The sequence below is a fragment of the Oncorhynchus masou genome, chromosome 17, assembly GCF_036934945.1.
Source record: "Oncorhynchus masou masou isolate Uvic2021 chromosome 17, UVic_Omas_1.1, whole genome shotgun sequence".
Classification (NCBI taxonomy): domain Eukaryota; kingdom Metazoa; phylum Chordata; class Actinopteri; order Salmoniformes; family Salmonidae; genus Oncorhynchus; species Oncorhynchus masou.
Window position 1 is genome coordinate 11,591,961 of NC_088228.1, and position 15,506 is coordinate 11,607,466.

Genomic DNA, 15,506 nt, shown 5'->3' on the forward strand with positions numbered 1-15,506 from the left:
GGCCATAAAGGATGGTGGCAGGAGCCTTGCTAAGGGGACAAGAGGGAGGAGAAGAGGCTTTGTGTCCGTCTGCTGGCCTACAGATCGTTGCAGGCCCGCTACCAGACATGGGCGTCTTTGTGTCATTGGTACAATGGGGCTAACCATAAGTGAGCAGCGGGCTAGCCTAGTGGCCCGACTATCAATCACTGTGATGGCCTTATGAGCGGGCCCATAGTTCCAAGTGAGGGTATCTTACTGTGACTTTTGATACTCTATCCTTGGAATAATGGGACCAATGTCGTCCAATACGTTGTCTCAAGTTTGCCCAAAAGCACCTTGAAGAACCTGGATGATCATCAAGACTCTTGGAAGAATGTTCTATGGACAGATGATTCAAAAGTATAACTTTTTGAACAACATGGGTCCCATTATGTCTGGTGAAAACCAAACACTGCACTCCGCAGTAAGAAATTCAGACCAACGGTCAGCATGGTGATGGTAGTGTGACGGTTTGGGATGCTTTGCTGCCTCAGGATCTGGACGACAAATAGAAGGAACCATGAATTCTGGCAATGGTCAGTCATGTAACTATAGGCAGGACATTCCACAAGGTGTCCCAAGCCCCCAACTTTGTGAGAACAGTGATAAATAAAGCCTGTGTTTGTGTGTGTTATTTAGGTCTTTCTATCCATCTTCATCTGTTACTGTCTGGAAACAAAGGAATACAAGAAAGACTGACACCAAACATCTAATTCCAAATATGAGGCAACACTAGCCAGAAACCACACTGCTCTAAAGCAAGAGATCCTCATTCCAAAACGCCACTGTTGACCAAAAAGATGATCTACAAGTGGACACATCAATTCATGACTCCACCTCCTCATCCCCATCATCATGAATATCCCTCAATGGCCTCTTCTTGCCCTGATCTCTGGGAGATTCCATTCCTTTCACTGGCACTGAACAGCCAGGCACCCCTCTCTTCTCTTTCAGGGTCTCCCTCTAAACTCTAAATCCACCCATTCACTGCTATGGGCCCTGATCTCCACATGAAATGATACCCTCTTACACTCTCTGGGCTTTAAAGCGCCAGGCAGCGAGGCGGCTGGGAAAGCTCATAATTGATGAGTAAGTGTGATCAGTAACTTGTGACCGTGGTCAGCCCCCCATGAAGCCCACAGGAGTGTTTTAATATACAGATTTATTGGCAAATGGAATGGTTGAGTTAAGTTGTCAGAATGGAAGAAGGCATTTATGCAATCCTCTCTACAGAGCAAACACAAGAGAAAATATCAAAATTATTGTAGACATTTTCAGAAAATCACACATTCCTTGTGAGTTGCATCACAAAGGAAAGGAAGGAATTAAAAGTAAACAATCATTACAATTATTTTTTTTTTTGTAGTTCTGACTATCAGTAAGGCATTTAAAGGATAGTTTAGTGAAATTACATACTTAGATTTGTTTTCTTACCTTGAAAGTTGTATATGGACAAGGAGAGACTGCAATCCACACTGTGGCTTTCTTAAACGAGCCACTGCCAACAAAGGCTAATATTAGCATATTCAGACTAAAAATCAATGAACGTCAATCTCCCCCGTTTATTGATGCCCAAATCATCTTAAAATCATTTCAAACCAAGTCGTTGAACAAGAAATTCTATTTAACAGATGATTTGAGCATGACATTTAAAAAGGTAAGGAAACAAATATCAAACTATTTAATTTCACTGAACTATCCCTTTAATACTTCTGGTGAGACCTTTACAGGGAGATATATTCAAAGTAATTGTTGACAAATGTTTAGGTCAATATCATCAAGCTTGGATGTTCACTACCGTTCAGAAGTTTAAGGTCACTTAGAAATGTCCTTGTTTTTTAAAATAAAAATCACATGAAATTGATATGAAATACAGTGTAGACATTGTTAATGCTGGCAGCTTCATTAAATAGTCCCAGAATAACACCAGTTTCAACGTCAACAGTGAAGAGGCGACCCCGGGATGCTGGCCTTCTAGGCAGAATTGCAAAGAAAAAGACATATCCCAGACTGGCCAATAAAAATAAAAGATTAAGATGGGCAAAAAAAACACACACACCGGACAGAGGAACTCTGCCTTGAAGGCCAGCATCCCGGAGTCGCCTCTTCACTGTTGACGTTGAGACTGGTGTTTTGCGGGCACTATTTAATGAAGCTGACAGTTGAGGACTTGTGATGCGTCTGTTTCTCAAACTAGTCTATCTAATGTACATGTCCTCTTTTGCAGTTGTGCACCGGGGCTTCCCACTCCTCTTTCTATTCTGGTTAGAGACAGTTTGCACGGTTCTGTGAAGGAGTAGTACACAGCGTTGTACAAGATCTTCTCGCATGGAATAGCCTTCAGTTCTCAGAACAAGAATAGACTAATGAGTTTCAGAAGAAAGTTCTTTGTTTCTGGACATTTTGAGGCTGTAATTGAACCCACAAATGCTGATGCTCCAGATACTCAACTAGTCTAAAGAAGGACATTTTTATTGCTTCTTTAACCAGCACAGCCGTTTTCAGCTGTGCTAACATAATTGCAAAAGGATTTTCTAATGATCAATTAGCCTTTAAAATGATAAACTTGGATTAGCTACCACAACGTGCCATTGGAACACAGGAGTAATGATTGCTGATAATGGGCTTCTGTACGCTTATGTAGACATTCTATAAAAAATAAAAGATAAAAGCTTTTTCCAGCCGCAATAGCCATTTACAACATTTACAATGTCTACACTGTAATTCTGATCAATTTGATGTTATTTTAATGGACTTTTTTGTGTGCTTTTCTTTCAAAAACAAGGACATTTCTAAGTGTCCCCAAACCTTTAAACGGTAGTGTATACTAGACAATACAGGCGATACATCAGTTGTAAACCATGTACTGTACAAATTGAAAAAACAGATATTAAAATTAGCTGTTAATCTCAGAGAATATAAAATACATTCAAAATGTGATATATTTTCAAAATAATTCCCTTTAATAAAAGCAGCATTTAGGTCAGGTGCAATGGTTTATAAATGCTACAAAATGTTACATCACCTCATTCCCACCCATCACCTCACTTGGATACTCTAGGTCCGCTATTCTACAGAGATCAATTGTTTCATATGAGGAGATGGTACAGAATGTCACCTTTTATTTGAGGGTATTCTCATACATATCCGTTTTATAGTTTAGAGAATAAAGCCCTTCATGTATTTAGTCCACCTATTTGAACGCTTCAAGTATTTGACGCCTTTAAAATGGGAGGACTAGATACATAAAGTGCTTTCATTTCTAAATGGTAAAAGATATATATGAAAATACCTGAAAATAAAAGGTGACTTGCTGTACTGTCACCTCATATGAAACATTTAATCTTAAATCCAAAATGCTAAAGTACAGAGCTGAATTAAAACGTTTTAGCTTCAGCGTCCAAATAAATACGTACAGGAGTGTACGTGCACACAGCTACCAGGTTTTTTTCTGGATCAAAATTAGGGTTAGGATCGTGGCTGTGACGGGAGCGTGGTGAATAGTGCGGTTGCCGACTGCACATTTTAGAGGCCCTCTTGGCCGCAGATAAATATGTCCTGCAATTCTACACATTTGTCATGTGAGAGAAGAATTTTCAATATAAATTTTCAGCAAATCTACACATTTTGCCATGGTTTATGCGTTGTTATGCTATCGGAGAGACTCAAACATAACAAAATCAATGGGGGCCCCATGCCATGACAAAAATACTGATTGCATAATTTTTCGAATTTTTGATTCTCCCTAACGGGCTAGATTTTATTTGGGGATATTGTTAGTTCTCAAAGATCATCATATATATATCTGGTTTAAGTCATTTAAGTTTGCACTGAAAATGTTTTCCCATCCCAATAATGTTTTATTAAGTCTTGCCCAAGACCCTGCACACACACGCACAAACACACAGGCATCAGATCAACTCAAGTGTTCAGGTTTCACAAGAGTCACGGACACTCACATACTTCCACAGGAAGAATTACATTCATAAAGCGTAGCAAATTCTCAGAGAAACACAGCAATATATTATTGGTGCATTGGAATGTTATTCAATCTTGGCAAATACAGTAGTACCACTCACGCTTAAAACACACACACAGTGCTTTCAAAATGCATAATCTGGGTGTGTTGATAAAAAATCAAATAAAATCCCTCCATTTCCCTCAGTACGGTCCTGTTCACACATGTTCTCTTTAACTCTTGACATTTCGTTGGAGCAGCAATCAAGGCAGGTGAGAAAGTGTTAGTGGACGATTCCATAGTTCTTAGTCTTTGTGAAGCTGAAAAATCAACCAGTGGTGAGTGCAAGGCAAGCCCTGTATTGGAAAGATATCATCTCTGGGCCTCAACACCAAGGCTAAATTAATAGCAAAAAGAGGGTGATAAGTGCCCAGTATGGGGCAACCTGTCAGTAGTCACATTGCTGGGGTTCTATGTGTGGTTTGGGGGTTATGGGTAAGGACGGAGCAGTTAAGGTCTAGTTATGGTCAAGAAGTTGACCGGATCACAGTCTGGATATGGGGCTAGTTGTCCAGGCAATGGAAGGTTCTGGACTCGATATTGGTTATAAACCAGGTCAGTTGTCCAGACAATGGAAGGTTCTAGACTCGATACTGGTTATAAACCAGTCAGTTGTCCAGGAAATGGAAGGTTCTAGACTCAATATTGGTTATAAACCAGTCAGTTGTCCAGGCAATGGAAGGTTCTAGACTCAATATTGGTTATAAACCAGGTCAGTTGTCCAGGCAAAAGAAAGTTCTAGACTCAATATTGGTTATAAACCAGGTCAGTTGTCCAGGCAATGGAAGGTTCTAGACTCGATATTGGTTATAAACCAGTCAGTTGTCCAGGCAATGGAAGGTTCTAGACTCGATATTGGTAATAAACTAGTCAGTTGTCCAGGCAAAAGAAGGTTCTAGACTCAATATTGGTTATAAACCAGGTCAGTTGTCCAGGCAATGGAAGGTTCTAGACTCGATATTGGTAATAAACTAGTCAGTTGTCCAGGCAATGGAAGGTTCTAGACTCAATATTGGTTTTAAACCAGTCAGTTGTCCAGGCAATGGAAGGCTCTAGACTCGATATTGGTTACAAACCAGGTCAGTTGTCTATGCAATGGAAGGTTCTAGACTCGATATTGGTTATAAACCAGGTCAGTTGTCCAGGCAATGGAAGGTTCTAGACTCGATATTGGTTATAAACTAGGTCAGTTGTCCAGGCAATGGATATTGGTTATAAACTAGGGACAGGACGATACTTGTTATTATCTTGGATAGGAAAACGAAGCAGATTTAACTTCTTTAGGAAAACAGCCCTTATGTTGGAGTCACATTTATTTATTTTCCTAGCTATAGATGGGTTAGCTGACAATGTCACGAAAACGATGCACACACATCAAATGGGGCAGAAGTCTGCATTGTTGTGATTCTGGATGGCTAGATAGATACCAACAATTACAAGAAACTGCCATGTGGGGAATCGCAAGTGACTCATTTCAGCTAGTTTCATCTTCTTGATACCATGTCTTGTTTTGAGGTGTTTTGACTGATTTCATGTCAATGCTAATATGGCTCAAATTCGCTAGCTAGCTAACAACTGTTACAATGTATTTGAGAGACAAGTGCTCATTGTGCAAATGGATTTTGCTTTTCAATAAACATTGGAGAATAAATATAATTTATTATAACAATCTAAGCCAACCCATCTGTTTTTCCTCATAGTTGCGCACGCGTCCGTTTTGTTACTCAACAACCAACCTGCCTATTGCAGACAATATTTTACTTACAGCAGATTTTTAAAATACCTAAGAGTTTGGTCTGCTTCATGTTTTCATTTTTGCCATGGAAAAAGTATTGCTATACTGGTATCATCACAGCCCTACTTGTCCAGGCAAAGGAAGGTACTATACTTGATGCTGGTTATAAACCTGGTCCGGGGAATGGAAGGTTCTAGACTGGGTACTGTATGCCTCCTGAGTTGCACAGTGGTCTAAGACACTGCATCTCAGTGCTAGTGGCATCACTGGAGACCCTGGTTCGATCCCAGACTGTATCACAACTGGCTATGATCAGGAGTACCATAGGGCGGCACACAATTGGCCCAGCGTCGTCCGGGTTAGGGGAGGGTTTAGCCGGGGTAGGCCGTCATTGTAAATAAGAATTTGTTATTAACTGACATGCCTGGTTAAATATATTTTTTTGTGGCCATGTGTCACATGCTGACAGTGTGGTGGGGGGTGCTGGTGGTGTAGGTGACGGTAGCAGGTTTGGGGGGCCAGTCGGGGTCCTCCTGCAGCTCCTGGGCGACTTGCATGTAGCGCACTCTGGGGGTCTTCCCCTTCCGACAGAACAGCCAGGAGATGAACGCCGTGCACCAACGCTCATTAGCAGACTAGAAATAGTACATACACAAATGAAACAAGAAAACAGCAGACCACAGTAGGGTGATTCCTCACCAAACTAGGAAAAAACAAAAACAAAAAGACTTGGTTTGGGGGATTTTCACCAAATTGGCGACATAGAAAGGTCCTTTGGAGGAAGGATTTGACACAGTGGGGTGTGAACTTACTGACACTCTTGATAAAGATGAGCAATAATGACTGTATGAAATAAATCATTCAAATACTGAGCTATATTGTATGTTCCAAAAAAATGGGGAAATTATACAATATCTCAGAGAAATATTTTTTTAAAGAAGTAATATTTTTTTTCTCCCCAAAAGGTAGGGGTCAAAATGATTAACAGCCTTAAATATTCTAATAAATAAAGTAGTCAAAAGTGAAGTATTTGGTCCCATATTCCTAGCATGCAATGACAACATCAAACATAGAAAATAATGTATTGTGTCAATTTGAAGTCAAAATGACAATACAAGAATATTGTTTCTAAATACTTCTACATTAATGTGGATGCTACCATGATTACATCTGAATCAAAGTGAATTGTGAATAATGATCATTGAGAAAGCTAGAGGGTCAAAGATCATACCCGCAAGACATGCTAACCTCCAGTTATTGATAATTGTGAGAGATTTGAATTACTTATTTTATAGTCATTGTTGTTAATCTTTATCAAGGGTGTCAATATTTTCAAACCCCACTGTCTATTTGACATTTGTATCTTAAAGCATGATTGAGAAATAATTAATTGAAGTTGGAATAATTCTGGCATTTCGGCATTACCCAGGCCTCCTTTAAGACTCCATAATGTTTCATCTGTAGGGGCTACAAAGCAAAACATGGGTGTCATATGAAGCTTTACCACTTGCTATGTAATGAGTAGTGTTTCGTTTTTAATAACAATTAATTACATACATTCATGAATATAAAAAAATATAAACTTTAATATTTAATAAATATAAACTGGGTGGTTTGGGCTACATTTAGAGTTATGATCCAATTTGTTACATGCTGACCAGACCGGACACGTTGCGTGTGTCGCAAATTAAATTTAGAAATCCATGTTATTAAATTATTGCACCCACACTGCTCGCGCGCACCAACGAGCGTCTGCAACACCAAGGGCTAAAATAGAACTCATTCCTATTTCTGACGCAGATCGCGCTGAAATTTCTGCCTCTCCCATCTCCTCATTGGTTTAGACATGGATCGATTTATTGTAAAAAAAAAAGAAAGAAGAAACGTAAATATATTGACAATGAAAATGAGGTGAAAGAGCTGGAGAACAACGTGACAGCTATGCACGAACAACCACTGGAGAGCCAAGAAAATCAGGAAGATGGCGGCGGGGAAATGCAGCTAGCTAACATGGCTAGTAACGTGGGTCCGGTGGCAGAGAGAAGGATACGGTCGATTCAAGAAGAAAACAAAAAGTTAGAAGAGAAATTGACTTTTTTTTCTGTATAATGGGACTAGCTCACTTTGTCTTATTTGTCAGACGGCAGTCAATTGTTTTAAACAAGCAAATTTAGAGCTACATTTCCAGTCACATCATGCCCACTTTGACAAAACACATCAGCCACAAAGCAACCTAAGAAACAACAAAATAGCGCAGCTCAAAGGACAACAACAAATGATGGACAGATATGTTGCAGCGAAAACGACAGAGGGAACATGAGATGGCTTGGATACTAGCGGTATCTGCTCAAATCTGGCATCAGTATGTATACTGCTCAAATCTGGCATCAGATATTTTCGCTCATCCAGGCTACCTGCCACCCCATGTGTATGTATATATTTGTGATGTGCTGTACATCAAATCAATTGCATGTGCTCTATTGCTCAGAATTTGCTCTCAATTGATATTATTGATAGAAAAAGTACAACAATTTAAAGATCTGTGCGGCCCTCTGAATGATTGTCTCAACCTAAAGTGGCCCACTTACAAAACATATTGATTAACACTGACTTAAGAGTATATTATGTTCAACAATATATTGAACAATTAGTCAAATATTTTCAATATTGATGTTTATATTTTTTATAGGCTGACCAATGTAAAATTGTTATGGAAATCAAAATACTACTCATATCACAAAGCCAGCGGTAAAGCTTCATACAACACTTTTTGGCTTTGTAGCACCACATTATTACTCAATTACGCTTTCAGATACAAAAGGTCAAATGTATGTCAACAATCCTTCCTCCGAAAGGAACCTTCTATGGATTATATTTAGTAAATATCCCCCAAATCATGGTCTTTTTCCCCCTAGTTTCGTGAGCAATCACCCAGTATCAGCATGGACCACAGTTGCCTTTAGTGTACAATTCTACACATGTTGCTAATCTCATGTTATTTGACACATTTTGCAATGCTAAGAGAAAATTTTGTTGCTTCAAAGCAAATTTCCAGCAATTCTACACACATTGGCATGGGGCAGAGACAAAAACGCGCTGTTTTATAGTTAATAGCATGCTATTCTACACATTTTGCAATGAGGCTGAGAGAATTTAGATTTTTTAAGCAAATGTCCTGTAATTCTCAACATTTTTGCTATGGCTTATGACCTGTTCATATGCTTTCTGGGAAGGGCGGATTGGAGACCTCCAGGGGTTTGGGGGGGGATTGTAGACCTCCAGGGGTTTGGGGAGGGGGATTGGAGACCTCCAGGGGTTTGGGGGGGATTGGAGACCTCCAGGGTTCTGGGGGTGGTTTGGAGACCTCCAGGGTTCTGGGGGTGGTTTGGAGACCTCCAGGGTTCTGGGCAGGGGGAGATTGGAGACCTCCAGGGTTCTGGGCGGAGTGGGGGGATTGGAGACCTCCAGGGTTCTGGCGGCAGGGGGGAAACATCCAGGGTTCTGGGGGGGGGGGGGGGGGGTTGGAGATCTCTAGGGTCCTGGGGGGAGGGGGATTGGAGACCTCCAGGGTTCCGGGGGGAGGGCGATTGGAGACCTCCAGGGTTCTGGGGGGAGGGCGATTGGAGACCTCCAGGGTTCTGGGGGGGGGGGGGGGATTGGAGACCTCCAGGGTTCTGGGGGGGGGGAATTGGAGACCTCCAGGGTTCTGGGGGGCAACCTTGCAGTGGTGTGTGGTACGCCAGTGGTTGCTTTTCAAATGCTACAGAAAGTATTTTTATTCCTAGTAATAATGCATGATACAGAGCATTCGGTAAGTATTCAGACCCTGACTTTTCCCACATTTTGTTACAATACAGCCTCTATTATAAAATTGATTAAATATTTTTTTTTCTCTCATCAATCTAAACACAATAACCCATAATGACAAAGCAAAAACAGATTTTTAGAAGATTTATAAAAAAATAAAAATAAAACTGAAATATCACATTTACATACAGTGGGGCAAAAAAGTATTTAGTCAGCCACCAATTGTGCAAGTTCTCCCACTTAAAAAGATGAGAGAGGCCTGTAATAAGTATTTGGTAACCTACAAACATGCAAGATTTCTGGCTCTCACAGACCTGTAACTTCTTCTTGAAGAGGCTCCTCTGTCCTCCACTCGTTACCTGTATTAATGGCACCTGTTTGAACTTGTTATCAGTATAAAAGACACCTGTCCACAACCTCAAACAATCACACTCCAAACTCCACTATGGCCAAGACCAAAGAGCTGTTAAAGGACACCAGAAACAAAATTGTAGACCTGCACCAGGCTGGGAAGACTGAATCTGCAATAGGTAAGCAGCTTGGTTTGAATCAACTGTGGGGTCCTAGAGTGGCCTAGCCAGTCTCCAGATCTCAACCCCATAGAAAATCTTTGGAGGGAGTTGAAAGTCCGTGTTGCCCAGCAACAGCCCCAAAACATCACTGCTCTAGAGGAGATCTGCATGGAGGAATGGGCCAAAATACCAGCAACAGTGTGTGAAAACCTTGTGAAGACTTACAGAAAACGTTTGACCTCTGTTATTGCCAACAAAGGGTATATAACAAAGTATTGAAATAAACTTTTGTTATTGACCAAATACTTATTTTCCACCATAATTTGCTAATAAATTCATTAAAAATCCCACAGTGTGATTTTCTGGATTTTTTTTCTCATTGTCTGTCATAGTTGAAGTGTACCTATGATGAAAATTACAGGCCTCTCTCATCTTTTTAAGTGGGAGAACTTGCACAATTGGTGGCTGACTAAATACTGTAAGTATTCAGACCCTTTACTCAGTACTTTGTTGAAGCACCTTTGGCAGCGATTACAGCCTTGAATGTTCTTGTGTATGACGCTATAAGCTTGTCACACTTGTATTTGGGGAGTTTCTCCCATTCTCTGCAGATCCTCTCAAGTTGGGGCGGCAGGTAGCCTAGTGGTTAGAGCGTTGGGCCAGCAAACTCCTAAGTGGGCTGTCATGTGACTTTTACTGAGGAGTGGCTTCCATCTGGCCACTCTACCATAAAGGCCTAATTGGTGGAGTGCGGCAGAGATGGTTGACTTTCTGGAAGGTTCTCCCATCTCCACGGAGAAACTCTGGAGCTCAGTCAGAGTGACCATCGGGTTCTTGGTTATCTCCCTGACCAAGGCCCTTTTCCCCCGATTGTTCAGTTTGGCCAAGTAGCCAGCTCTAGGAAGAGTCTTGGTGGTTCCAAACTTCTTCCATTGAAGAATGCTTCTTGGGGACCTTAAATGCTGCAGAAATGTTTTGCTCCCCATCTCCAGATCTGTGCCTCGACACAATCCTGTCTCGGAGATATACGGACAATTCCTTCAACCTCACTGCTTAGTTTTTGCTCTGACAGGCACTGTCAACTGTTGGACCTTATATAGACAGGTGTGTGCCTTTCCAAATATTTCTGTTTAGTTTTTTTTATAAAGTAGCAAACATTTTTAAATGCCTGTTTTCACTTTGTCATTTATGGGGTATTGTGTGTAAATTGATGAGGACATTTTTTTATTTAATCCATTTTAGAATAATGCTGTAACGTAACAAAATGTGGAAAAAGTCAAGGGGTCTGAATACTTTCTGAATGCACTGTATATTAGACTAAATATCTGTGTAGGACAATAATTGCTAAAAACATAATATTGGTATCAATATTAGTAAATATCAGTATCAGACAATATTCTTTCATATTGGATCTTTCATACCTGATTATTAAGATTATATTTTATTTCTAAAATTACCTGCCACTTAAACTCGGAAGCCAGAGCAAGGATCAATGTATCAACGTTGTACATGCATTGGGGGGGGGGGGGGGGGTAACGGGAGGGACAACTACTATGGGTCATAGTGGCGGGGGCACAACTACTATGGGTCATAGTGGGGGGGGGGGAAACTACTATGGGTCATAGTGGGGAGGGGGACTACTATGGGTCATAGTGGGGGGGGGGGACTACTATGGGTCATAGTGGGGGGGGGGGGGCAACTACTCGATCTACAAAGTGAAAGAGAACAAAATAAAGGGGCAAAGCCTAAACATTCCCAACCTGAGGTGTGAGAGTAGCGGAGGTGACGGCCATGCCATCGCTGCCCCCCTGCTTGTCTCGACTGAACACCAGCTTCCATAAGATGATGTCAAGGACCAAAGTCTAAGGAAGATTTCATTGGGCAGGAGTGAAAACAAAATGGCTGCTGATCGTCCATAATTAGGGGGTGATGATCAGGTTATGAGCAAAGACAAGGATGTCACTCAGAACAACATTCAAAAATAAAAGCACACATTAATTAAGAAATTATGATTCAATGGGGTTGTTATATTTGATTATTGAGGGATTGTATCAATTGATTGGATTGGTGTCATTTAATAATCACAAATGTCTACATGCAAGATTCTCAACAAGCTGAATCCTGTAGAGACAGATTGTAGGGTGAATACACATGAAGTTCCCTATAGCATACTGTACCTCCAATAGGAAAGACACAACAGCGTTCACTAGGACAATGATGACCACTGTTATGCGCCATTCATGGGGAACACACACAATCTACGGGGAAAGAGCGCAATAGGATGGGGTTAGCTAGTCTCAAGACAAAAGCGCCACAAGGCAAAGCATACACTGCACCACATCATGCCAGGCAACGGCAGCCATTTTGGGTCGGCCATTTTGTCTCACTCACCTCCAGGAAATTGTCGATGGCAGGAACAGGATACAGCATGATCATGAAGAGGAATATGTACAGAGCCATACAGGATAGCATGAACGGCCCTATTGACATTGGTTCAAACAAAATGAGGTCACCAGTAACTAGGCCATTTTGCTGCTCATATGGACAATTTAATATAATCAGTGTCAGGGTCAATTACATTTAAATTCCAGTCAATTCTGGAAGTACACTGAAATTCCAATTCTCTTCAATGCTTTTCAATGAGGAACATTTGGAGATTAAAATTGAATTTGGTTAACTTTCTGAATTGACTGGAATTAAAGCCCAGATTGACAAATCAATAAAGTAAACCATAGCTTTATAGTAAATTTTAGCTCTATGTCAAACAATAACATTAGCATCTTAAATCTGCTGTTACTGTGGATTCAAGCACAGTTAACAATACACAAGTGGAGCTTACAGTTTTTATAGCTTGGCTGTCTGAAAGGTTTTCCTTTGGAGAAGATGATGGCCACTGCCAGGTACTGGAAGGAGGAGACGTAGAAGAGTGTAGTGTTCTCATAGTTCCTAATGTTCTTGTGGTCGACATGTGACGTTATGTTGGGACCATGGGTGAGATTGGCACTGGAAACATTACAAGCACTGTTGAAGAGAAACTTGGGTTAGCATGAAGATAACTTTCTTGGACATAATTACATGGGCCTGCTATTGTACCTCAGATTGTTTCCAGGATATGCCAAGACCGCAACTGTCGTCCAGAGCAAAAGTCTAAGAGTCTATTGACCTTTAGATGGACTTCCTAGATGGACTGGTGGAGTACCCCTTATCAATCCCTTAGACCCCCAGATAACTTTCTTGGACTTCTGGATTGGGTTGTTGGACCATCTGAGGTTGTGTCCTACAATTCTTTTTTGGACCTTCCATATAAAGTAAGTGTCTCAGATCATTTTGTTGGACCATCAGATAATATTTTGGATCATATACAGTGCCTTGCGAAAGTATTCGGCCCCCTTGAACTTTGCGACCTTTTGCCACATTTCAGGCTTCAAACATAAAGATATAAAACTGTATTTTTTTGTGAAGAATCAACAACAAGTGGGACACAATCATGAAGTGGAACGACATTTATTGGATATTTCAAACTTTTTTAACAAATCAAAAACTGAAAAATTGGGTATTGCACAGCACAGGTAGCACAGCACAGTACTCACTCTGAGAGGGGCGTCCATTTCTCGTACCAGTTCTGGCCCCGGACCCAGAGGAAGGCCAGGATCTGGAAGGCCAGACAGGTGAGGATCTGGGTCAGCACGGAGAACAGCAGAGGGCCTGAGATTAGACTGGACGGGGGGCGCTGCGCCACCAGAACCTTCCACGCCGGGTTCAGACTCACTTACAATAAATAATGAACAATAGGAAATCAATAAATGGCAGTACATTTTTTATCAATTTTAGTCATTAATTTCAGTGATACAGCAATTAGGATGTGAATATTTGAGTCCCCATAAAGAAACTATCAATGTCTGCTTGGATACTCAACTCAAGTAATGCTGGTTAAAACATTCTGGAGACAGGTTTCTATTACTCACTTGTGAAGGCAATGATCAGAATGATAGCAACGTCAATGAAGAGGAACTGGAAGTCTCCCAGGTTGCTGAGGATCTAGAACATGGAGACACAACCCCTTAAAACTGATCTCAAACCAGTCATTACCATATTCATCAGTTGATCAAAGCAGCTACACTTATCTCAAACCAGCCGTTATCATGTTTGTCAGTTGAGCTTAGTAGCTAAACTGATCTGGGACCGGTACTCACAGAGTAGAGGAGCGTGACACTGAGGTACTGGATGATGCTGTACAGGGCCATGAACTTGAACACACAGAAGGAAGTGATGAGAGCAGCTCTCCCCTCTCTGTGGAGAAACAACAGGCCATCATTCAGACTGGCAACTCCGAGACTACTTTGATATAGCACTTCAAATACTTCAGAAGATACATTTTATTCCACAGACAGATATTTGACAGGTACTTGTGCCAAGTACCTTATAACAATTGTATAAGGACTGTCAAATAAAGAGACATTTGACATTGTTGATGAAAAGGGATGCTATTTCCTCTATAGGTTTATTCCAAGATTCCTGCCTTCCAGGGAGTTGTCTCTGGCCACTGTGCTTCTGCCTCTGCGTTGCTTGCTCTTTGGGGTTTTAGGCTTGGGTTACTGTAAAGCACTGTGACAACTGATGATGTAAAAAGGGCTTTGTAAAAAAACATCTGATTGATGCTACAGTACCTAATGAGGTTGGGCACACAGGAGATGTTGGCGGTGGAGGAGGTGAAGGGGGAGGCGACCGAGGCCTCCAGCTCTGACAGAGAGATCCCACTGTGAGCTCTCTTTAGGGCCTGGAGATAGCAGAGGGAGGAGGGGAGGTCACTCGATGTGCTCCAAATAATTGCTTGGAACATTGGTTGTGGGTTTAATTCCCATGGAGGCCAGGAGAAAGGTAATAGCCTGTCTGCTAAAATACATTTTATAGCAGAGTTAAAAGAGGGCGACATTACAGGAAAGAGATGTCTGTTCCTAATAGTGGCGTCAGGAGAATACTGCCCACTTATGTCATACTGCTTGAACTGTGTCCAGTTTGAAAACAGTTGATCCTATGGTCTGAACAGTGGCCCTGATCATAGAAACACTAATCTGCCCCATTCAAGCATTCTTCACAGCAAAATCAAATCAATATATGCCATTTAGCAGCTGCTCCTATGCAAAACAACTTACAATCATGTGTGCATGCATTTTACATAAGGATGGTCCCGGGACTCAAACCCACTATCCTGGTGTTGCAAGCGCCATGCTCTATCAACTGAGCTACAAAGGACCACATTAATTGTAGTAAAACATGCTTTTAAATTATGAGATGAAAAACACTCTTCACTCTACATCTCTCCAGAACAGTAGTACACATAAAAATGACAACCCCATACTTACGCCACAGTCATTGGCACCATCACCACACATCCCTACAGTATAGCTGCAAA

The 15,506-nt window shown here is 41.2% G+C and overlaps 1 protein-coding gene across 4 annotated transcripts in view; it reads right to left on the bottom strand.

The window, feature by feature from the left end:
* Window positions 1–1,166: 1,166 nt before the first annotated feature.
* Window positions 1,167–15,506, bottom strand: part of LOC135558466 (polyamine-transporting ATPase 13A3-like) — a 41,290-nt gene continuing 26,950 nt past the window's right edge. For 2 of the 4 annotated variants that reach the window (XM_064992271.1, XM_064992272.1), the window contains exons 24-33: window positions 15,457–15,499; window positions 14,761–14,870; window positions 14,287–14,383; window positions 14,059–14,131; window positions 13,684–13,861; window positions 12,933–13,114; window positions 12,485–12,573; window positions 12,271–12,351; window positions 11,854–11,955; window positions 1,167–6,409 (exon numbers count right to left, since the gene is read on the bottom strand). In XM_064992271.1, the coding sequence (XP_064848343.1) occupies window positions 6,230–6,409; window positions 11,854–11,955; window positions 12,271–12,351; window positions 12,485–12,573; window positions 12,933–13,114; window positions 13,684–13,861; window positions 14,059–14,131; window positions 14,287–14,383; window positions 14,761–14,870; window positions 15,457–15,499 (1,135 nt within the window). In that variant the 3' untranslated portion in view covers window positions 1,167–6,229. The remainder of the gene's footprint in view (window positions 6,410–11,853; window positions 11,956–12,270; window positions 12,352–12,484; window positions 12,574–12,932; window positions 13,115–13,683; window positions 13,862–14,058; window positions 14,132–14,286; window positions 14,384–14,760; window positions 14,871–15,456; window positions 15,500–15,506) is intronic. The other 2 variants (XM_064992273.1, XM_064992274.1) reach the window with 2 other exon arrangements.